The sequence below is a fragment of the Macadamia integrifolia genome, chromosome 2 (genome assembly GCF_013358625.1).
Source record: "Macadamia integrifolia cultivar HAES 741 chromosome 2, SCU_Mint_v3, whole genome shotgun sequence".
Taxonomy (NCBI): domain Eukaryota; kingdom Viridiplantae; phylum Streptophyta; class Magnoliopsida; order Proteales; family Proteaceae; genus Macadamia; species Macadamia integrifolia.
The window spans coordinates 32,149,189-32,174,848 of record NC_056558.1 but is presented as its reverse complement, the minus strand read 5'-3'; the positions used below and the strand labels follow the sequence as shown (position 1 = coordinate 32,174,848).

The following is a 25,660-nucleotide window of genomic DNA, read 5'->3' as shown; positions in this document are numbered from 1 at the left end:
AAAAAAAAAAAAAAAGTGTGGCTGTTAACAATGTCTGTGTGAGGTGAGAGGCCTAGGTTGAGTGGGAGGCACAACCAACTATCCCATCCCCATCTTCTTTTTCTTTCTTTCTATCAATTTCCCTTGGCTTTTATTTTACTGATCTGTGAAATACCCAACATCTGAGATCATTCAAAGGCCTGACGCTGCTGCTGGAATTATTGTCTGGATCTTAGAAGAGTGCTGTTGCTGATAGATCAAGTGCTGCCTGGAAACATCAAGAAAATACCCTACGGCATCTTTTATTTTAAGTCCTATTGCTGATATCTTCGAATTCAATGAACTGCAGATCCTTTCTTCAGATGCAGCCCATGTTTTAGTATGATACTACCCTGCCATAGACCTTCCTTCGATTGTGTTTTGAGCTTCATCTAATGGCTGGAGTGGTTGTAACTGTGAGTTACTATTTTTTATTTCTAACCTTCTAATTCTGAGTTCCCTTCATGGTCCTGTATTCAGCCATCAGTTTAGGCTGATATTTTTCAGAAGTTAATCCCTTCAACAGGGGCTACCTTCAACTGGAAGATCTGGACCATCAGAATGGTCAATGGCTAATTCTGAGATTTAGTCCACTTTAGTGTTGCTGGAACTATCATAGTCTTGCATGTTTTTCAAGTACACATGAAATGACAGGACTTTTCCCTCATTCAAAGAATTTTTAAACTAAAGGGCAAAAAATTAATTAAGGCTACAACTTCTTTCTCACCAACTTTGGTTACAAGAAGTGTTTCCATATATATATATATATACATATATATATATGGTTGTCATTGTTGCCAATACTGTTAGTTAGAGCTGTGTACAGTGTACAAGGGCCAAGATGTGGCTGAGAATGGCAGTGGCACCATGTGTCAGCTTCGCAGCCAATTTAGGCAGGCCAAGTGGCAGAATTGGAATGAGAGTTGTACTGGAGAAGTGTAGGGGTTGAGTCTTCTTTCCAACACAACTGGAATCACGTCAATCTGAGTCCAGGTGAGGGAGTTATGGCCATTTCTGTAGTCACTCCAGAATCCCAGTGTTCGACGAAACGTCTCAAAGAGGGCACACACGCACATGGCAAGGTGATGACCGCATGATGATTCAGTGGATGATGATGTGGCATCTGTCACATGGCAGCTCATGGGCCACAGGTGCAGCAGGCACTGGTGCCGTGCGCATGCTGCATGTATGATCAGCACACATCAAAAGGGGCAGAGGCAGCAGCAGCCAGCCACGGCTGGCTTGCCACACACACCACTCCATGCGCGCATGGAGGCAGGTCACAGACCTAGGGCCCACATGGGCTTGATTCAAAAATCCGGCTAAGGCATGAATGGGCCATTACTTGTTCGACGTATTGCCCAAATGAAGGGGCATTTTCATGTCCTCTGGGTAAGTTTGGACCCCGACAATGAGCATTAAGCCTTCCAAGTGCTTTGCGTGACAATTCGGATTGTCGTTGCAAACGATCGATGCCGATTGCAAGCCAAACAAACCACCATGTCGTCGGGATTCTCATTGCAAGGCCAAGACTACAGTGCGCTCGAGAAAGTACTGAAGATTTCAGCGCGGCTCCTATCATTGGTCAAGATCATAGACCCTTCGTGCTCTACATTTTATGCTATCACCGCCTCAAACTGAAGCATCGCACATGCAGAGTACCATAGTATAAGATTCCTATCTACGCATCCTCGTGAGCCCCGCAATCGAGGCAGATCTAACAGCCTCTGTTTGTCTCGCCTTTTCAAAGGCGTGGTATTGTGCTTCACGCAGACGCCATTTCAAAGGCCGCTAAGCCTCTCGCTTCTGCATGACGGAATGAAGCTGATCCACGTAATCAAACGGCCGATAATTGACCCGCAAATTGGAAGTTCAATTTGACAGCTTCTATTCCTCCCACCGACCATACATGTGTACGGGTACTGCAGGCTGCAGCAGATCCACTAGATGCCCTATGGTGCATCCCTAACCCTTCCCCTTGATCTAATCCAATGGTCCACATTCAATTGGCCATTGTGAGGCCATTTTAGGTCCAAATTGGCCCGCTTTTTTTTTAGCATGCCCCATTTTGTCCCGAGAACATGAATATACTCATTGTGGGTGGAAAAAGAGGGTCCAAGCCCTAAAAGAGAATAAATAAAAGGGGAAGGAGGAGGAGGACAAGAGTAGGCATTAACCCTTTCCAACAACCATCCTTAAAGGCCATTAAGCTCCATTGAAGGCTTGTGAATCGTAGCTGAGCATTGAAGGCATTCCTAAGGGGATTTTTCCAAGAAAGAGAAGAGAAAGAAGAAGAAAGGGTCCCACTAGCAAGGTACACTTGAAGATTCAAGTTCTCCATCAAAAAGAGGTAGTTGAAGATTCCAATGGACAATGAAGCTGAAGTGGTGACTCAAATATCCTCCAGGTACCAAGAATCAAATCCAAGCACGGTTGTAAGGGTTTCTACCTTTAGGTAGTTGCATTGTATTCTTGTATCCATGTATGCTAGCTAAATTGAATATTGTTGAATTCCTGGTCTAGATTGAGCATCATTGTATGGAAAATTTATAAGCCCATTTGACTTTATATCTAGGGTGTTCAGTGGGTGCTGGACACGAGAGTTGTAGCTACCATATTTTGGCGTTGTAGGGCCCTCCTGGTTGTATGCTGAGTGAACTGGAGGTAGGAGCTCCTTGTCAGTTGTAGCTGACTAAAGCAAGGTTCAAACTTCAAAATTTAGGGTTTCGACCATTTCCGAAACCTGGTTGAAACCATGAATTTTTTTTGGGCTAATTCCAGAAATTTGGGTCGAAATTTTCCTAAATTAGGGTCAAAATTTCCAGAACTTTGAAATCTTGAGGTGGGTCGAAACCATTAAAATTTGCGAAATTTCGGTCGAAATTTGCGAAAACCTAGAACCATGGACTAAATTAGTACAGTATTGAGCAATATACAAAGCTCAGAGAGGGGATTGCTCTGTGGATGCAGGCAACTTGCCGAACCACGTGTAATTTGTGTTGTGTAGTGCTTGTGTGGATATTTGGAGTATCATGTAATGTAGAAGTAGGATTGACAAGTCAACCTAATCCCAATGCTGCAGGATAAAGAACAACCAACATTCAAGGTACCAACAGTACAGATCAAATCAGACAAAAAGAAGGAAACAGAACTGGGAATCGAAGCTATCGATTGCAATACTTAGGGTTGCAGGACAGATCTGAAATCAGCAATCATGATCAGACTAGGATATGAAAGCAGACTTAAATCATGATTTAAAACATCAGTAAATAACAGATATTGAAGGGACAGGTTAATCCTTTCTATCGATTTCAGGTTACAGATATGAAATTTGAAGTAAAACCACTACAAGACAAAAAGATGGAGATTTCTTATAACTCTCAATTGGGTGGTCTAATAGGGCTGAAACTTGGATCGAGTTCAGTCCTATTGGTGGGAAGATTCGACCAAAAGATGGGCCAAAGCTGTTGGCTAGTTTGTTCTGGGCAGGGTTGGATTGGGGAACAAGAAACAAGGGATTCTCAGGCTGGAAATAGAAAATAAAGGAAGGACAGCACATTATGTTACCTAAGTTGATCTGAGGGATGAATGGGAGTTCCTTGAATGCTTGTATAACAGTAAAGAAGATAATAAGATAAGAAAAATGACCTCTCAGACTTCACACGGCAGAGAGTCACAGGATCGAACACCAGTTCATCAACTTTGATCAAACACAAAATAATTCTCAGCAAGGAGAAGCAGCAGCAGCAGCATCCGTTGTTTAATTCTTCAAATCGTGGACTTCTGTGAAGCCTTGCCTCGTTATTTACAGTGATAATGGGTGGAGGGGGAATTACATCCTAACAGCAGGTTCCAGAAAAGGAAAGCTCAAAAGATTCACTGAGTATAGTAGTTTAGTTTCTAAAACTAAAAAAGGAAACTTTCAAAAATGAAACTAGCAACTAATAAATTGACTCCTAAGAAACCAAACAAAGACTAACATAACTTAAATTGACCAACTTGGTTCAACTAATGAACCAGGTTCAACTAATGAACCAAACCAAATCAACATAAAACAAAACAAACTACTAATCTCGTATGCAACCATACTACCCCCAGTATAGGCCCATAAAAGCGGCCTATTACACTCAAAACCACATGGACCAAGGCCCAACAAATGGGCAACCCAAACTTGGACTTATACCTAATAAAACAAGCCTAGTTTGTGACGAATCTACATCAACTCTCCCCAGCTTGAAAAAATCTGTCCACGAATTTTGCAATGATAAGGGGAAAACAACATGTGAGTAGCAGTTTTGACCATTTCCAAACAAAATGTTGGTTGCTTAACTTGCTTGTAAACTTTTAGAATATAGTCTTTTAAGGTGTGGAGATTCCTCTTCAAAGAACCATGATGCCATAACAAACTCTGCGTGATCAATTTCTGAATCAAGATCAATCATAAACATCGTATGCATAGAGTCCTCAACGGTGGTAACATTCTCATTGAGAGTTGGAGGCACAAGCTCTTCCTTTTCATCATGAATCTCGAAGACTTCTTGTGGAGTGTTCTCAACCACTACCTCATCTTCCACGGCTTCAGTCTTGTCTACTCTGATATCTTCAACGTAGAACTCTTCAGTGGAATCTTCTATCTCTTGACCTTCATCTTTGAAGCTTCAACACTACTTTCTGGATTCTCTTCAACATTAACCTCAACTTCATGTTCTTTTGGTTTGAATAGAGGTCTCTTCACTTCCTGTAAAGGTGCTACAGGTGCTATTAATGATTCTGAGACACCAACACGTCGTTGCATTCTAATTGTTCATCCATTCGTGCCATTTGTCGATTCAGTTGCATCAACACCTTAAAAATATAATCAAAATTCTCAGGACTTAATTGACTATAGATCATTTTTAAAAAAGAAAAAAATTTTATACAGTTAATTGACTGCTGGCCTTGATAACTATGGTGGCCAGTTAAGAAGCATCATGTAGATAAACTCAGTGTAGCAGAGATTAGGATGTTAAGATGAATGAGTGGTAAAATTATAAAAGATAAAGCAAGGAATGATCATATTAGAGCTAGTTCGGGAGTAGCTCCGATACATGATAAGCTACGAGAATGTCGTTTAAGGTAACATGGCCATGTTCAATAGAGGCCTTTGGATGCTCCAATATGCAAGATTGATTTTTATCTAGATTAAAGGATTTAAAAGAGCTAGGGGCAGACTTAAAATGACCTTAGAAGAAGTGGTGAGGAAAGACATGCATAGCTTATGCCTTGTACCAACCATGACGTTGAATAGAGCTGATTGGAGGACAAGGATCCACGTAGTTGACCTCATGTAGTTGGGCTAAGGCTGAGTTGTTGATTCACCTCCCCCACCCCCCCACCTCGCGCCTAAGTTTCAACCATCGCCAACAATATATATGTATATATATATATTCTTGATGAGCACATATTACAAGTTATAACCCAATTTACAATTAACTAGATCAAGACAAAACACAATACTGAAGAAAGAAAGAAAAAAAACAAAAAAAGCAACCTATTTGTCAGAGAGGTCGTGTGTTTTATCTCTTGTGTGTACCCACAATAGCTGATTTGTTTCCTATTGTGGGTCTATCTCTTGTTTCCTATTTAGTTTAGTATACTATGGTTATTTTCTATTTTAAGCAAGTACTAGAGTTTTAGGCTAATCAAGATTCCTTTCCTAGTCTAAGAAGGAAGTCCTAAGTTGACATATTATTTTATTATAAATAACTACCGATTGGGGGCTAGAGAGTATCGGTCGTTGTTCTCTTAGCAGTCCCCTCTTTCTCATATCCTTTCCTCTTTCATTTACTGGTTTTACTACTTTGATATTGTTTCACTATTAAAAGGAATAAGAATAATTTATAACAAAAACAACAGCCTAATCTAAGGGTTCATATGGTGTCTTGTTTGTGGGAAGTTAGTTTGAAAAAATAAAATAGTAGATATTGAGATCTTCGAACAATAATCAATCACACACTCTCACAGAAAACAAATAAGGAAATAAAAGAAAGGAAAAAGAGAATCGATGGGGGGTTGAAAAAGTTAGAAGAAGAGTTAGGGAATGGACATCTCACCCCTCAGGTTTTGGGTCTCACGCCCCTCAAGGTAACAGCTATCTCAGCCATGAGTAAACACTCAAATTCATAAACTTCAATCCATCTTTTTATCATGATCAATGGGCTTTAATAGCCTTACAAAACTTGGACATAACGAAATAACAGAAAATGAAACTAATGGACTGGAATAAGGCTTTCCAATTTGTGCCTAACTTGCTAACCAAGTTTTAACCAAATTAGAAACTAACAAACCAATGACAATAAGGAAACAACCCCAAGTTACAAAATAGAAACTACTTCACTAACAAAATAGGAAACTAACTTGGACAATCAAAATAGAAACTGTTGAGATGACCGTAGTTAGTTTTATTTTTACCTTAGTTAAGTTTATTATTTACTATTTACTGTGGTAAGTATTGTAGATAGGGACACTTAGTCGTCTTGTAGATAGGGACGCTTAGTCAGAGTTACCCTATATTCCTTGTTTGATTTATTGTAATATTCTTATAAATAAGAAAGACCTCTGTCACTACTGACAAGTCGAATCATTCCCTAATCTCTTATTCTCAACTTGGTATCAGAGCCAAAAACCCTAAAATCTTTTTCTTCTTTTTTGGTTTTCTTCTCCCCCCTTGGGGGCCCTCGCCTCCTAGTCTAGCATAGTAAACTAAACCCCGTTCCATGCAAACCTAACCCCTAACCCACTGCGCTTTCTCTCAGCGCCCTCTTCCGCCTCCGTCGTGACATCGCTACCTACCCCTACCCACGCCTCGCCTTCTCTCTTCTTGCCACTACCTGTCGCTACCTCTGCTTCCTGGGCATGTCACTTCCTGCACCTGTTGTTTCCTACATCTACTCATTGCCTACGCCTACACCTATCGCTGCCTGCTGCCTACTACCTGTGCCCCTGCTACCTGTGCCCCTGTTGCCTAGGCCTACCTGCACCTGCGTCTGGCTGCACCTGTATGCACCTGCATCTGCGCCTGTCACAGCCTACACCTTCCGCCCCTTTGCACCTGCCTGCACAGTCCACATGTTCCGCTCACTGAGCCATGACTACAGTAACTGATGATGCTAAGATTGTTGCTGCCTCCTCTGAGACCTCTAGTGGTCACCATTCAAGCAATCAGTCTACTGATCATCCTGGCCCCATCAAACTTAATGGTCAGAACTACCTCACGTGGTCTCGTGCCTACCTCCTTACTATCCGTGGGAAATTCTCCGGCTTTCTCATTGGAGACACACCTTAACTGACTGATCCAGCCGCCGCTAACACCTGGTTAGCCATTGATGCCATTGTTATGTCCTTTCTGATCAACTCTATGGAGCCTGCTATCAGCCTAAGCTTTGTCCTATTTAATTCCTGCTAAAGATCTCTGGGATGCAGTAAAGCATACTTATTCTCAGGGGGGAACTATGCTCATGCCTAGGAGATTCGTCGTACCGTTCGTTCCACCACTCAGAAAGGGTTGTCTCTCTCAGCTTATTATTCCACCTTATGCAGCCTATGGCAACAGCTGGATTTCCTTCTTTTCATCTTTGATGTCGCATGTTTCCTACTTTAGTTAAACATTGTGGTTTGGAACAACTTAAGTCTGATGTATGTGAGTTGGCTAAACATACATGCACCTCTTACTTTCCTACTGAAAATAAAAGTGTTATTCCTTTTTCTATTATTCATTCAGATTTGTGGGGTCCTTCTCGAACAATTGATAGGGATGGCTTCTGTCGGTTTATTACTTCTATTGATAATTGTACATATCTGTTGTATAATAAGCCTAATGCCTTCTCTTGTTTTAAATCTTTCCATGCCATGCTTTGTACCCAGTTTCATGTTACTATACGAGTCCCTCGTAGTGACAATGGCACTAAGTATATAGATGGGGAGTTTCAGAACTACCTTGAATCTCAGGGCATTCTCTCCCAAACATCTTGTGTTAGGACACCTGAACAAAATGGGATTCTGGAGCACAAGAATCATCATCTCCTTGACGTTGCTCAAGCACTAATGTTTGCTACTGGTGTTACTAAATATCTTTGGGGCGATGCCGTTCTTATTGCTGCCCACCTTATTAACCAGGTGCCCTCTAATGTACTTAACTTTAAGCCCCCTATTTCTTTTCTCCTTGATCCTACAATTGTTTGTAGTCTTCCTCGGGTATTTAGGTGTGTCTATTTTGCCCATAATTCCTCTCCTTCAAGGTCCAAGCTTGATCCTCGGGCTCTAAAGTGTGTTTTCCTTGGTTACTCGGCTTCTTAAAAGGGGTATAAGTATTATCACCCTCCTACTCGCTGCTTGTATGTCACCATGGATGTCACTTTCCATGAGTTTGAGGTGTATTTCACGTCACCTCTTCAGGGGGAGAGTCTTGAGGAAGAGCCTCCTTTTGTTATTGATACGTCTCCTATTCAGGGTATGCCTCCCGATCAGGGAGAGCCACCAGATCAGCTTGTAAGAGATGTGATCACTTACACTTGGAGGTCCAAGGAGCAAAACGCCAAGGAGCAAGACACCACTGGTAACCAGCCATACCCTTCTGAAGCACCTCCATCGAATCCACCAGTATCAGGTAATATTTCGCCCATACTTAATGTTGCACCTATTACTTCTTCAGAGCCTCCCATACTTGATATTATACCTTTTGCTCCTACAGTGGACGATCTTTCTATCGCTGTTAGAAAAGGAGTTCGTTCTTGTACCAAGCATCCCATCTCCAATTTTGTTTCCTATGCATCTTTATCTCCTTCCTATAAGGCCTTTGTTTCTTTGTTGTCTTCATATGGTTGAGGGAAGCCATAAATGATCCAAAGTGAAAAGCTGCAATGGTTGAGGAAATGCTGGCATTAGATAAAAATGGTACCTCAGAACTTGTTCTTCCTCCTCAGGGAAAGAAATTAATTGAGTGCAAGTGGGTGTTTACAGTCAAGCAGAAAGCTGATAGGACAATTGAGCGGTACAAGGCACGTTTGGTGGCTAAGGGCTTTACCCAAACATATGGGATTGATTATCAGGAAACCTTTGCCGTAGTTGCAAAGATGAACTCTATCAGGGCATTGCTATCTATTGCTGCAAATCTGGGATGGAATCTACAACAACTGGATGTCAAGAATGCTTTCTTGTATAGAGATCTTGAAGAGGAAATTTATATGGATGTTCCTCCTAGCTATGCCACTCCTTCCAGTGCCAGACGTGTCTACAAGTTGAAGAAGTCGTTGTATGGCCTCAAGCAGTCTCCTTGGGCATGGTTTGGCCGGTTCACGAAAGCTATGATAAGCTTTGGAAATAGACAGAGTCAAGTTGATCACATCTTGTTCACAAAGGCGAAAGGTATAGGTCACTGCTCTGATTGTCTATGTTGACGATATTGTGATTACTGGTAACAATGATGAGATCTCCAACCTTAAAGCCTTACTAGCAGCAAAGGTTGAGACTAAGGACCTAGGGCCCCATCGGTATTTCCTTTGGATTGAAGTGGCTAAATCTAACAATGGTATCTTCATTTCCCAAAGGAAGTTTGTTTTGGATCTCCTTAGTGAGATAGGTATGCTTGGGTGCAAGCCTGTAGATGCCCCTATGGAGGTCAATCATCAGCTAAGCAGTGCAATGGGTGACTCTGTTGATAAAGTGCAGTACTAGAGACTTGTTGGATGTCTGATCTACCTGTCCCACACCAGACTCGATATTGCTTATGTTGTGGTTATTGTTAGCCATTTTCTTAATGATCCCAGGACACCTCACCTTGATGTTGTGTACCGGATCCACGGTACTTGAAATCCTCTCCTGGAAAGGGTATTTTGTATTCTAATCAGGGGCACTTGAAGATTGACGCCTTTACTGATACTGACTGGGCTGGATCTATTGATGATCGGCGATCTACCTATGGGTATTGTACTTTCCTTAGAGGGAACCTTGTTACTTGGCGTAGCAAGAAACAATCCGTGGTATCTCGTCTAGTGCTGAAGCTAAATATCGGGCAATGGCCCAAGGGATTTGTGAGTTGGTCTGGCTTAAGAGCCTACTGAGTGATATCCGAGTTAATGTAGAAGGTCCTATGCGTCTGTTTTGTGATAACAAGGCAGCCATCAACATCCCACAACCCTATTCAGCATGATAGGACCAAGCATATTGAGATTATTAGACACTTCATCAAAGAGAAGCTTGACCAAGGGATTGTCTGTATTCCCTTTGTTAGTACTACAAATCAGTTAGCTAATGTGTTTACCAAGGTTGTTCACTGTAAGGCATTTCATCCTCTTGTCTCTAAGTTGGGCATGCATGATATATTTGCAACAACTTGAGGGGAAGTGTTGAGATGACCATAGTTAGTTTTATTTTTACCTTGGTTAAGTTTTATTATTTACTATTTACCGTAGTAAGTATTGTAGATAGGGACGCTTAGTCGTCTTGTAGATAGAGACGCTTAATCAGCGTTACCCTACTTTCCTTGTTTGATTTATTGTAATCTTGTTATAAATAAGAAAGACCTCTGTCATTACTGATAAGTCGAATCATTCCCTAATCTCCGATTCCCAACTGAAGCTAAATCCTAGGCTAACTTAGGCAATTCGATGGCTGCTGGAACTCTTCTTTTGAAGCTTCTTTTTCAAGAATAAGGGACAGTTATATGGATCTTTTAGAAGATCTTCATTGAACAAAAGCTGCAGAAGTTACTGTTCATTGGAACAGTGTTTTCCAGCTCTCCTTTTGGGCTGGTTAGATGGGGCCAAGGTGGAGGGCTGGCTGGTCCAACATTGGACTTGATTCGATGGGGCCAGCAGTCTCTTCCTTGTGCAAGCTTGATCTACATCAGTCACAGATTAGCAAGTCAACTTCAGAGTATTCTGTAATCACTATGAATCTCACACCTCCCTGCAGCTGAAGCATCTCCATTTGTTAAGCATTTGATCTTTCAAAAGATCCTTGCACCCAAAGAAAAAAAAAGGGATCTTTCAAAAGATCCAAATTGGGGAAGTTTTTTACCAGCGAGAATAACTATTATTGTAGGTTACGTAACACGGGTCAGTTTTAAATAAAAAGGGGTTTCCTTGTAACTTTCCTTTTATTTTAATAAAAGAGTAGTCTTTTAGGTATAGCTTTAGTTCTTTAATTAGTTTAGGTAGGGACTTATAAAAGGTAAGCCAAGTTGATATCTAGTCAGTTTAGAAGTCAAAATACACTCTTAGTTGCTTAGTCTAAGTGGATAGTATAGACTGTGGTATACATCAATGAGTTGGGTTTGGTATTTTAAATTGACCAAATTGAAAAAAAATGATAAAATGAAAATTCAATATATGGTGGGCCATATGATTGAAATGGGAACCAAAATTTGACATGTGGCTAATCCAAGGACGTGTTACCATCCAAAGGTTGACCAGACCAACCCCCCCCCCCAAATGCTTAAAATAGTGGACAATGGACCCAGGGTTCCTCCAGGGACTATTTCTGTATGTGTGTGTCCATATATTTTTCGTATTCTCAAGGTCAACAGGGCAAATAGTTATCACTTTTATTTTCAGTTAAAGGAACTATAAACTAGAATAGGGACTACCTCTTCCAAATTTTGAGAGAGTTCCATCTTTTTGGAGAAGCAGGTCATGTGGCCCCCTAGGCTCTAAGTTCAAGATTCATTTTCAAACCATTTATAAAAAATAAATAAATAAATAAACCTCACTGAAAACCAGATTGACTGGATCAAACCCCTTGTCCTGCCCAATTTCTAGCAGTGAATTATTGAAACTCCTCTATCATGATTTTTAAGCCTTTTGTCTATCACTGCTCAACTAGCTTCCAATATATGTTTATTCTTGACTTACATTGTCTAATATTGTGGAAAGGTGAGAACCCTAAATACACCATCAACAATGTTTTGTCAAATCCGTGTCACTAATCTTCACTGAGTTGAAAAAGACAGTAGTTTGACTTGCCAGAAAGGCAGAACTAGATTAGTCAATCTTAAAATCATAAAGGGAATCAACATTATGTACCGAAATGAGGTAGTTATAAGAGAACCTCACCTAGGCTCCTGGTCACCGTATGCTAGTAGCATCAATGATCCACCTGTGAAATACACAGAATCCAACGTAACCGGGAGAATCTTCTCAATACCTTCTGTTTGTACTTCATCGACCCCTTCAGTAAGTTCAACAACAAGATCTTCAACCTTTAGACCCATGCTTGATTTCAGTTTCTCAATGCTACCAGCGAAATAATTGGATAACAACTCTCCAATAGCTCTAGAGAAAGAGGGTAAACCTGATTTCAGGCCCACGTACCAAATGGGAATTGCATGGTTTATTACTGGTGATGTATCAAGCTTTGTAGGACTTGCACCTTCAGATGTATGACCTCCCCTGCAGCCCTCGGATCTGTCTTCAAATGACTCCGTTATCTGGTCCGGTAAACTATTGGAACTGACCCTGGTACTATCCTGAACATGAATTCTATCGTAACCCACGATGTTTACATTGTACTCATCAGTTTGCTCTTTCTCACTCGGTGCCAATTTTTCTCTATTAGACTTATTTAATCTCTTAAGTTTCCCAACAATTGTAAGAAAAGGTAATTGCAAAAATCTGAAGCCATTATCCTTTTGGACACTGGTATGTTTGTTCTCTTTCAGGTGCTGAAATCCTGAATTACCTTGATATCCAAAATCATTGGTAATGCTGTCTACTAATTCACTGTTTAAATTGTCTATGGAGTATCCAGAAGCATTTTCCAAGGATTCATGCCAGGCAATCTTCACCCCTTTGAAATCAGCTTCAACATACTGGTCATCATATACCCTACATTTGGCATTATTAACCCCAGTCCTGGTTGCATTATGATTATCAACAGATTCCGTAACAAGAGTTTCAGCTGAAGGCCGCACAAATTGTGAAGGCTCACCGAACTTCCCACCTCGGAAATATGCAAGTGCAGCTACTGCACTTCGCTCGAGATTTCTCCTTTTGGCAGCAGCATCAGCTTCAGAGATATCTCTATCACGAGTCTTTCTTTTAAATCTGTGTTTAATGGGTGATATCATTTTAGACCAGAACTTTAGGTTGGTACTAGGTTTTTTCACACCAAATGATTTCTCTAGATCCGCATGCTTCAATCCATACTCAATACCTGTGTCCATGCAATGATGATCTCTCCAGTGCATCTGTTCATCCACGCAAAAAAAGGATTCTGAAGTAGCTAGCCCATTAGAATGACCTGGATCCTCCTTGAGAACATTAACTTCTGAAGAACTAGAACATTGCTGAGGGAAAATGTAGCCAGTCTCTGAAGCTCTTCTTGCTGCTTCATCCCTTTCTCTGGACCAGCGAGCTGCAGCTTCCTCTTTAGCAACCCTCCTGGTTTTTGTACGATTATCTATACCTTCTTCAGTTGAGGAGTGCCTCTGCAAAGCACCTTCAGATGAAGGGATTCCTAACCAAGAGAAATCTTCTTTTTGCACAATCAGCACACTTGGCTGAGATAAGACTGCATCGATCACAATCCTCCCCCTCCTCAAGCTAGCAAAAGGACAGATACGAAGTCTCATAGTGAAGACCTCACTACAGGAGAACTCTTCATGCTGAGGCCCAATTGAGCATGATTCCAAGGTAATACCGAATGGTGAAATACTTCTTACCTTACCAAAATCAAGCTCACGCTGAAGATGTTCGCTCAGTACTGAACAAACAGACGGCAGAAACCTGGCTTCAACAAGACTCCTGGCTTTCACCTGTCCATACCAGACCAACATCCCTAATGCAGATATCACAGCAAAGAAAATAGAGCACCTGATGAAAAGCAATCCCTCCTTCCACAAAGGATCCAAAGATCTAACAATAGACTTACTTTGGGAGATGAGCTCCCAAGTACGGTTCATCTTTAACCTACTTCTTGACCAAATGTTACTCGACAAAAGCTCGATTTCTCTCCCATTGAAAACTGATAACCAAATCCCTTGGTACCCACCATGATTCTGCTTTGCACAATAGAACTTGGGGAAAGTATTCGTTTGCAACCTTCTTCTATCCACGAAAGTGAAACTGACATTGCTTTTCATATTTGGGGCATTTCGGGATTGAAAGCCTATAAATGGGCTATGGAGATGTTCAATGCTCATTATCTTCCGTGGTATGCTTCCTCCAGATTGTACACATCTGCCAGGGACCAAGAACCAGCTCTCAGTCCCCTAAAGTTTCAGAAAAGCACTGGGTGCCCAAACATTCAAATCCTGTTCAATGAGAGCACAGAAAAGTACTCCATCGTCAAAGTTCCATATTTCAACTAAATTAAAAATATACCCATCCAACATTTCTAAAATCAAGGGGAAAAAAAAGTAGTAGAAGAAGAAAAAGAACAACAAAAAAAAAAACATCCATTTGAAAGTTTTCCAGAGTATACAATAGATTAACGGTACAAACAAAAAATAGTAAGACACGATGATTCGACTGGTCTCCCAAAATTCCAGTTTACTAATAGGAACCAAAGATGCTATGACACAAAAAAGGAAAAGATATTTAAGGATTGCCACTAGATGCAGCGAAATAAATGCTGAAAGGTGTAAAAATAAGAACGAAATCTGGATAAATTCTAAAAGTGTAAAAATAAATGCCACTACAATGCTCTTCATTTCGAGAAAGCGTAAGACATGGAGGATATGGACGATATAATCATGTATTTAAACTGATTCCTAGTTCCAGATTTCAAAGTTTCAAACTCAACTGTCTGAAATCGATTTTAGAAGAAAGGTGTACAAGAAGACGAAGCATGAATTGATTATGGGTGAAGGAAAAGAAAAAGAGGATGACGATTCTGAGCTTCGAAACGGTAATAACTTACCTTTTCTGATCGAATCCCGTCTGAAACTTCGAACAAGAAAATAATAAAAGAGAAAATAAAATATTTGTTACTGATCAGCGAATTTTTCCTTCACGGAGATGACACATTTGAGTTCAACCTTTTAGGTATTCCAGCGCCCAAAATGCAGTTTTCTGAAAATACCTCTTTGTTCTGAACAGACAGATGCAGGAAAAGCCGATGACAATGATGCTTTGCTTGCTTGCTTCGGTCTCCGCAAAGAATTTTGATTCGGAACAGAAAGAACTTTAGAACTGAGTTGAGCGAAATAAGGGTACAACTGAAATGACTCAAATACCCTGACATTTTGTGGCGCCAAAAAGAAAACTTTATTCTAAAATAAGATTTGGATGTTGGGGCAGAGAGTAGGGACCCACCCATTTCTCTCGTATTCTTACACCATCATGCCTTATAACCGTTGGATGAGGATGAGGATGAGGATGAGGATAGAAGTATAATTATACATCCCCAATCTCCTCCCATCCAACAATTGAAGGCACAAAGTCATGCATGAAACATTTTGTCATAACATTCTATTTGTTCAACAAGACAAGGAAGGTGATATGGAGGACGTTTCTTAGATAATTGAAGTGGGATGGGAGGTGCATCTGGAGTGTTGTGTACCCAACGTATTTTCTTAAAGCTCAAAAAATATTCTATAGGATAGTTGTATGATCGGCTATGATGTATGGGACAGAATCTTAGGCAATTAAGAAGCATAATATAGATAAGTCAAGTGTACTAGAGATGAGAATGTGGAGATGGATGTATGGAAAAATTAGGAGAGAGAGAATAAGGAATGACTGGATTAGAGAGGTGATTTGGGAGTTGCCCTGATTCAAGACAACTATGAGAAAGCGATTCAAGATGTATGGTCATATTCAATGGGGACATTGGGATGTCCCGGTAAGGATGAATGATCAAATTCAAATGGAATGAGCTAAAAGTTTAGCACCCAAAATGCATTTTTATGTGAATACCTCTTTGTTTTGAATAGACAAATGCAGGAAAAGCTAACGAGAAGGATGCTTTCTTACTTGCTTTGATCTCTGCATAGAATTTTGATTCGGAGCAGGGAGAAGTAGAGAATTGAAGAGAGCGAAATGAGGGTAGAATCAAAACGACTCAAATACCCTTGACACTATATGGCGCCAAAAAGAAAAAAAAAATTATTCTAAAATAAGATTTGGATGTGGGGCAAGGAACAGGGACGCACCCATTATTCTGTATTCTTACACCATCATGCCTTATAAACCGTTGGATGAGGATGAGGGTAGAACTATTACTACACATCCCTAATCTCCCCCATTCAACAATTGAAGGCACAACGTCATGCGTGGAACATTTTGCCACAACATTTTATCTGTTCAACAAGACAAGGAAGGTGATATAAAGGATGTTTCTCAAATAATTAAAGTGAGATGGGAGGTGCATCTGGAGTGTTGTGTGACTAACGTATTTCCTTAGGCTATGTTTGGTAGCCAAGAGAAGAAAATAAAAGAAAAAAGAATATAGAAAATAAAATAAAAGAAAAAAAATTCAAAAATTTTTTAATTTTAGGAGAGAGATAGACACATAGGAAATCATTGTGTAATCATTCATTTTTGTCTTATTATGTTTTCATATTTTCTCATGTTTTCTTGTGTTTTTGGCAATAAAGTTTTTGGGGGAGCAAAAGAAATCACAATTCCCAAAAGGAATTTTGAATTTGAAAATAGGAATCTTCTCTTGGGTGAAGACATACCAAGTGCAAAGAAAAATTCTTAACCCAAGAAAAATAAGTACAAAAATTGTACTTTTTTTTTTCTTTTCTTCTCTTGGCTACCAACCACAATCTTAAAGATAAAAAAAAATTATACATGATAGTTATAAGATTAGCTATGATGTATGGGACAGAATGTTAGGCAGTCAAAGCATAATATAGATAAGTTGAGTGTAGTAGAGATGAGGATGTTAAGATGGATGTGTAGCAAAATTAGGAGAGAGAGAATAAGGAATGATCGGATTATAGGTGACTTGAGAATTGCCCCAATTCAGGACAAACTTTGAGAAAGTCATATAAGGTGTATGGTCATGGTCAACGGAGACCTTAGGATGCCTCAGTAAGGAGGAGTGATCATATTCAAATAGAATGAGCTAAAAGAGGTAGGGGTAGGCAAAAAATGACCACAGGAGAAGCAGTAATGAAAGGCATGCAGAGTATAGTTGTTTAGAGGGCAAAGATCTATATAGCTAATCCCATTTACTTGGAAAAGGCTGAGTTGTTATTGTATATGTTCAAGAAAAACTTGCTACAACCATTACCAGTGTTTTAAAACATGGAATTAAAGATCGAATCGGTCCTTGTAGAATTAGCAAGAATCGATCCTAAGAACTTTAGAATCAGTCCTCCAATCTAAAAAAACTTAGGGATTTTAGGGTTTTTTTCATGAATAGGCCCTATCAAATAGGTTAGAATTAGGATTAGTCACAACTTATTCACCAACCTAAGTCCCAGGTTTTTAAAAAGAGTAGTGGCTATCATCGGATCCGAATCCTCTACAAAGTAGCTAGGATCCTAGCGCACATTTGATGATTGGGAGCATTTGGGCTTGCATCTAAGGGGGGCTCCCAACTGTCAGGTGTGCACTTGACATGTAGCTACGCTAGAGAAGATTTGGTTCCAACATCATCTAGGATTCAAATCCTCTCTAGTGCAAGTGTGTGTTGGAGAGGGACCAATGAGGAGAGAGAGAGACACACAAAATAGGAGAGAGAAAATGGGAAAGAGAAAGTGACAGAAAAATCTCATTAGTCCCTCCCCAGCATAGGATTTGAATCCCATCACCCATTGTCTAAACGTTCATGACGAGACAACAATCATGTTACCACCCTCTATGGTCTCCGATTTAATAGCAATCTTTTTTTCTCCTTTAGTATTTAACCAATATGGGACTAAAAAAAAAAAGACAACCCATATTACCTCCCTCCATGATCTCTCCTATGAGTGTAAGTTTGGCCCTGATGGCCCAAACCCTTATGCCTACCCTAAGCCCGAACAGGGTTGGGGCCAAGATTTTTAGCCCTAAGGGCAACTTAGGGTTGAAGAACTTTGGCCCAGAGCCAGGGCTGAGGTCTCGACTGAGCCCGACCTTGTCTTCTTCCTCTCAGTATTTCTTCTTCATTTTTTTGTTTATTTCTTATCTAATGGAGAGAACATTGGATATTCGACCTAGAAAGTTGGCCAACAAAAAGGGATATGGAAGGTGAAACAAGGGGATCAATTGTAGGCATGGTTGTGGCCATGGAGGTTGGGGATGGTGTTATGGTAGTGATGTGTTGTGGTATGGTTAGGACCAATCAAGGTTAACTCGGCCAGGCCCTGAGGGTAGGTTAGGGTTGGATTTTTCTGGCCCTGAGTATGGGCATGGGCTCAGCTAAGGGGACTTAGGATTGGGCTAAGTCAACCCTATTTCACCCCTAATCTCTCCCCTATTCCAATTAACCATAAATTGAAGCATCATATTTTGGTCGATTGCACATATGAGCTATGGTAAGCTTCTCTTACATTGCTAGTTGTTTTATCTGGTCCAGATCCTCTCCAACATCCAACGGTTGGGTCGCACTTGAGATGCATGCCCAATGTTGCCAACTGTCGAATGCAGTTTATGTTGGGAAAAAACCAGATCGGTTTCCCACCACCTGTGTGCAAACAATAGAGATACAAAGCCAACAACTATGTGCAAAGTACCAATAATGCAAATTAAATCGATCAAGCCACACCACAATAGAAGACGCCAATTTTTAATGTGTAAAACCCTCTCAATGAGAAAGTTAAAACCACAGGACCTACTCTAGATCAAACTTCCACTAGGTAAATAATGGGCTTACACAGTTCTCTCTAGATGTATTAGAGGCTACCAATAAATATCAAGAGTAATACTCTACTCCTAACTAACAAAATATCTCACCAAAATAACAAGATAGAATCATATGAACAAAAACACTCTCACCTCAACTGGCAATGGCAAATACAAGAAGAACTATCACCTTCCCTGCTTCTCTGGACACGAAGAACATTGCCACGCCGCTATCAATATCCTCGCAGAAGGCACACCTTCTGGTTTCACAAACCATAATGAAGGAGAAGAAACAGAGAGCCGAACGCGCTCTCTGCAACCTATTTTCTTTTCTTCTCAGAGAAAGAAGAAGATAGATTGAAGAGCCGAGACCGAGAGAGTGAGAGAGGCAGAGAGCTAAGGCCTAGAGAGGGAGAGGCAGAGAGGACCGAGAGAGTGAGAGAGGGCTCAAACCGAGAGGGGGAGAGAGAGATATAAGACAAAGAGAGTGAGAGAGGGTGAGAGGGGGGCAGTTACTTGTTACCCACTCCTCTCTTGTCTTCTTCTCATTTTTTTTTTTGAAAGACAGCTGGCCCTTTTGATTTGTGAGGAGGACACAACAAAACTCCCCCTCTGACTCACAAGGAGAGATCTGGCACATCCAAACCTGCCATGCTTCTACAGAAGTTATGCTTCATTTTGGGTAATGCCTTTGTCATCATATCCGCACTATTCTTGTCAGTATGGATCTTCTCAATTTCCATAAGATTCTATTCCAGAACATCCCTAATCCAGTGATACCTCACATCAACGTGCTTGGACTTCTAATGAAAACTTGGATTCTTACTCAAGTGGATGGCACTCTGACTATCACAGTAAGCAATGTATCTGTCATGCTTCAAACCTAGTTCATGAAGAAACTCCTTCATCCACAACATCTCTTTGCAGGCTTCCATAGCAGCAATATACTGAATTTCTGTAGTTGACAATGCCACATACTTTTGCAACTTGGACTGCCATGACACTGCTCCCCCTGTAAAAGTGAATAAGTACCCTGATGTAGACTTCCTCGAGTTAATGTCACCTGCCATATCTGCATCTATGTATCCCAGTAACATAGGTTTGTCACCTCCAAAGCACAAACATCCCTTGAATAAACCTCTGAGATACCTCATGATCCATTTTATTGCTTTCGAATGCTCTTTGCTTGGATTGGTAAGAAATATGCTCACCACTCCAACTGCATGTGCAATGTCAAGTCTTGTACACATCATAGCTGATGCGTAGGGGATTTTCTTCATCTTCGCTCTTCCTTGCTCAGTTGAAAGGCTCTGCTCATTGCTCAACTTGAAGTGACCTGCAAGTAGGGAATTGACTGACTTTGCTTTATCCATCTTGAACCTTTCAAGTACCTTCTGTATGTACCTTCTTGTGATAGCCAAATTTTGCCTGCTTTCATATTACGAGAGATCTTCATGCCTAAGATTTGTTGTGACAATCCCAAGTCCTTCATGGCAAAGGACTTGCTCAATTCTTTTTTCGACCTGTCAATTTTGTTGATGTCTTTTCCAACAATCAACATGTCATCAACATAGAGCAAAAGGATAATGAAATCACACCTTCTAAAAATTTCTTAACAAATACACAATGATCGATTGTTGTTCTGTTGTACCCATGATCCATCATGAATGAATACTTCTTATACCACTGCCTTGGTGCCTGTTTCAAACCATACAAGCTATTCCTTAGCCTGCAAACCATGTGTTCTTTGTCCTTGACTTTGAAACCTTCTGGTTGTTCCATATAAATCTCTTCCTTCAAATCACCATAGAGAAATGCAGTTTTCACATCAAGTCGTTGAACTTCTAAGTTCATACTTGCAGCTAGACCCAACACAACTCGAATGGATGACATCTTCACTACGGAAAGAAATCTCTTCAAAGTCAATGCCTTTCTTTTGCCCAAAATCTTTCACGACCAGCCTTGCCTTGTACCTTGGTTTTGAGTTGTTCTTCTCTGTCTTCAACCTGAACACCCATTTATTTTTGAGTGCCTTCTTACCCTTAGGTATATTCACCAAAACATAAGTTTGATTCTTATGCAAAGAATCTATTTCATCTTGCATAGCTTTTAACCATTTAGTTTTATGCTTGTCGACCTTTGCTTCTTCAAAGCATTTCGGTTCACTTGCATCTGTTATTGTGATATACTGATCTGGTGGATACATAGTTGAAGGTTGACGCTCTCTTGTAGATCTTCTCAACTGAGGTTCAACTAGTGGCTCTTGAGGGGGCTGCTCCCTCTGATCATCATTACCTGTATCATCTATAGGAACATCACCATCACCATCTTGCACATCTCTCCCATCATCATCATGCACCATGGGTGGAGGAACTGGATCAAGATCAATCAGATCATCAACAAATCGTTGAGGCTTTTTAATTTTCTCAAAATTTTCAATTGTCTAGTCCTCAAGAAATACCACATCTCTGCTTCTGATGTGCTTCTTCTCAACTGGATCCCATAACCTGTAACCAAATTATCATTTGCATATCCCAATAAAATACACTGCTTCGCCTTGTCATCGAGCTTGGACCGCTCATCTTTTGGAACATGCACAAATACCCTGCATCCAAATACCTTCAAATGATCATGGGAACATCTTTCCTGCTCTATACTCATTCAGGAACATCTCCATTCAGAGGGACTGATGGGGATAAGTTGATCAAGTAAACAGCAGTACGCATAGCTTCTCCCCAGTAACACCGTGCCAACTTTTCCTGTGAGAGCATACGCCTGATTCTTTTAATAATTGTGCAGTTCATTCTTTCAGAAACACCATTATACTGAGGGGTCTTGAGAATTGTCAGCTCATGTCGAATACTATAATCGTTGCAATACTTCTCAAATGGACCACTGTACTCATCACCATTATCTGTATGAATGTATTTGAAAGATTTCCCTGTTTCTCTTTCAACCATAGCATGAAAATTTTTAAACACATCCAAAATCTGATCTTTAGTTTTCAATGCATATGCCCACAATTTTTTAGAAGCATCATTTATGAAAGTAACAAAATAAGAAGCACCACTAAGAGTTTTCATAGGACCACAGACATCAGAATATACCAATTCTAAGATATTTCTCTTTCTTTGACAAAGCTTTTTATGAAAAGTAACTCTATGTTGTTTACCAACCAAATAATGAACACAACGCTTTAAAGGCATACCTTTCATATTGCAAAGCAAATTTCTTTTGGTGAGAATTTGCATTCCTTTCTCACTCATGTGACTAAGTCGCCAATGCCACAAGTCTGTAGCTGATTCCTCCTCTGTTATGTTCACCTCAACCTTGCACACTTGTGCTTTTGTGTAGTACAATGTGCAACATTTGCTTCCTCTGGCCATCATAAGGGATCCTTTGGTAAGCTTCCATCGACCATTACCAAAGTGGTTATCATAACCATCTTCATCTATCTTCCCTGCAGAGATGAAATTCAGATGAAGTTCTGGTATATGTCTCACATCTTTGAGAACTAATTTGCAGTCAACATTTGTCTCAACACTTATGTCACCTATCTCCACAATTTTTGAAGTACCATTGTTGTCCATTCTTACAACACCAAAATCGCCTGTCTTGTAAGAAGTAAATAAATCTCTGTAAGGAGTAGCATGGTACGAAGCACCGCTATCAACAATCCAGTTTGTGTCATGACCTGAGAGAGTAAGCCAAGATTTTTCACAACCCTAGAAAACAATAATGTCTCCACCTGAACTGACAGCAACAATATCATTTTCTTCTTTCTTCTCTTCCCCTTTTTCTTTGATTGTATCTCTCTTAGGCTTCCTGCACTCCTTTTTCATGTGTCCTTCCTTTTTGCAGTAGTAGCGTGTAATCTCTTTTCTTGACTTGGATCTTCCTTTTGATTTTTCTCTGTATTGAGGTTTCCTATGTTTACTTCTCCTCTTATTATCTGTGACAAGTGTCTCTTGTTGTGATGAACCTGTGGATTTTATCCTTGTTTCTTCACTCAACAAACTTTCAGTTACTTGGCCCATTATAAGTTTTTTCATCATAAGCAGAATTACTCAGAGACATCACCAATGTCTCCCAATTGTTAGGTAATGAACTGAGAAGTAACAAGGTTTGTAACTCATCATCTAGTACAATATTCATAGTGGAGAGTTTGTTCACAATACTTTGCACCTCGTTCAAATGTTCTGTAAATGAGCTTCCTTCTCTATACTTCAAGTTTACAAACTTTTTAATTAGAAAAGCTTTGTTGCCAGCAGTTTTCCATTCGTACAACCATTTTAATTTCTTCCACAGTGAACGATCCGATGTTTCTGTGGATACATGATGAAAAACTGTATCATCCAATCATTGCTGAATGAAGTCAATGGCTTTTCGGTCTAACATTTTTCAATCTGCATCGGATATTTTTTCTGACTTTGCTGTGTCACCCTCTATAGGTGTATATAGATCCTTACAATACAATAAGTCTTCCATTTTTGCTTTCCAAATCATTTAGTCACTTCCATTTAAACTTACCATCATTGTTCTAGTGTTCCTTTCCATTGTTTACACACACGTACAATCCAAGTTCTGAATACCACTTGTTAGGAAAAAACCAGATCAGTTTCCCACCACCTATGTGCAAACAATAGAGATACAAAGCCAACAACTATGTGCAAAGAACCAATAATGTAAATTAAATTGATTATGCCACACCACAATAGAAGACACCAATTTTTAACGTGAAAAACCCTCTCAATGAGAAAGGTAAAAATTATAAAACCTAGTCTAGATCAAACTTCCACTAGGTAAATAATGGGGTTACATAGTTATCTCTAGATGTACTAGAGACTACCAATAAACATCAAGAGTAATATCGAACTCCTAGCTAACAAAATATCTCACCAAAATAACAAGGTGGAATCACATGAACAAAAACACTCTCACTTGAACTGGCAATGACAAATACATGAAGAACTATCACCTTCCCTGCTTCCATGGATACGAAGAACACTACCATGCCGCTATCAATCTCCTCGTAGAAGGCTCACCTTTTGATTTCACAAACCAGAATAAAGGAGAAGAAACAGAGAGCCAAACACGCTCTCTGCAACCTGTTTTCTTTTCTTCTCGGAGAAAAAAGAAGATAGATTGAAGAGCCGAGATCGAGAGAGTGAGAGAGGCGGAGAGCTAAGCCCGAGAGAGGGCGAGGCGAAGAAGACTGAGAGAGAGAGAGAGGGGGGGGCAGTTACTTGTTCCCCACTCCTCCTCTCTTGTCTTCTTCTCATTTTGTTTTTTGTTTTTTGTTTTATTTCAAAGACAGCTGGCCCTTCCGTTCTGATATCATTGGCGTTGGGGGAAAAAAAAAAGTGAAGGAAGAGAAACAAACGGTACAATAATCTAGTTTAACATGTCAGAGACAAAGTTTAGACTTCAGATGGCGTATTGCCGTATTGCATGATAATTGATATTTATTTTTAGGGAAGGGAAGCAGTCAAATCACAAGGAGAAAATGGAAAAATCAGTGAATTCTTCCCACCTAGAAAAGAAAATGAGTTGCACCATTCTCAACGGATTAGTTTGGAACTTCAAATTACAGTTGTTGCACTTGTTAACCTTTTTTTCTTACAGCCCACAAGCTATCCATAGGTTATATTACATATGCACCTGTGAATGAAAGAGGATCGTCTTTAAACCACTAGGTCCTCTTCGCCATGGCTTCCAAAATTAGAAGCTGATTGATTGGCCTCTTTGGATTAAAATCGACCATGATCGATCCAAATTTTGGCAATTTTGGAGCAGGTGATTCTAGGGTTTTAGGGAATGAATTGCTAAGTTTCAGATGTGAGGAGCTGATTATAAAGTTTCATGATCGATTCCTATTGATTCAGATCTGATACGGATCTAAGGGTGTCTAATGGAACGGTTCTAAATAATAAGGATTCAGGATAGTTCCTTACTGGTTTAAGTCCCAAGGGGCCAATCCCAAGACTGTCCCGTTTATTGATCCAAAACTAGGATCTGGTCCCGTTTAATGATGGGACAGTCTAGGTGGGTTTAGCTCTGGTTTCTTAATGGCAATGGGCAATCAAAGTCTCGAACACTCAAACATGTTCACAATTTCTAAGTATGTAGATGCCCAAGCATACAAATAATAGTCTATGTACTCCTAAATATATAAATAATCAAACATCAATACTTAAATATACAAACATTAAAATATAGTGACAATCTCATTAGTATTACTAACAACAGGTGATGATAGGATTATTTTAGCTAACTGAGGGTGTCCAGACATTTGGCCCAACGAATAGCAAGTGACCCTTAATTTTTCCTTATAATAGCAAAGGTAACCCTTAGTTTTCCCTTACAATCGCCGAGAACCTTTATAATAACGACTATGCATTAACTTTTTTTTTTTTTTTTTAGTTAACGACGGGTATCCAGGCCTTCGGCATACCGAGGTTGAATGAGAACCATTCAACTTTCACTGAAAGTAGTGAAGAACATTAAACATCCTTGTGTGAGTGACCCAAGGTGTGCCTAATAGGAGTCGAACTTAGAACGTCCGAGTTTACGACTTGTACTAAGTTCGTTGCTCACCAACTGCGTTACCCCCTTGGATTACGACTATGCATTAACTAACCCTTGATATGTTTACCAGAAAAACCCTAACTCTTAATATAAGTAATGGGGAAATAAACATTCCTTGATCGGCTGAGGTGCCTATAGACATCAATAAGGATGGGTTTTTTAAGTTTCACGGGGATAGCAACAAGGATGGGTGTCCCAGTGAAAAACCACTTGATTGGGGATAATCTTTTTTTATATATATCCAGTTATTTCATCTATTCAATCGATCTTTTTTCTATCCATCTATCTCATATAGAAAAAAT

At 40.0% G+C, this 25,660-nt stretch overlaps 1 protein-coding gene across 3 annotated transcripts in view; it reads right to left on the bottom strand.

The window, feature by feature from the left end:
- Positions 1 to 23,962, bottom strand: part of LOC122058853 (protein TIC236, chloroplastic-like) — a 96,198-nt gene extending 72,236 nt beyond the window's left edge. Inside the window, exons 1-2 of one of the 3 annotated variants that reach the window (XM_042621561.1) lie at positions 23,712 to 23,962; positions 12,108 to 14,305 (exon numbers count right to left, since the gene is read on the bottom strand). In XM_042621561.1, the coding sequence (XP_042477495.1) occupies positions 12,108 to 14,194 (2,087 nt within the window). In that variant the 5' untranslated portion in view covers positions 14,195 to 14,305; positions 23,712 to 23,962. Of the gene's footprint in view, positions 1 to 12,107; positions 14,306 to 14,913; positions 15,176 to 23,711 lie in introns of those variants that run through there. The other 2 variants (XM_042621568.1, XM_042621554.1) reach the window with 2 other exon arrangements.
- Positions 23,963 to 25,660: the final 1,698 nt, after the last annotated feature.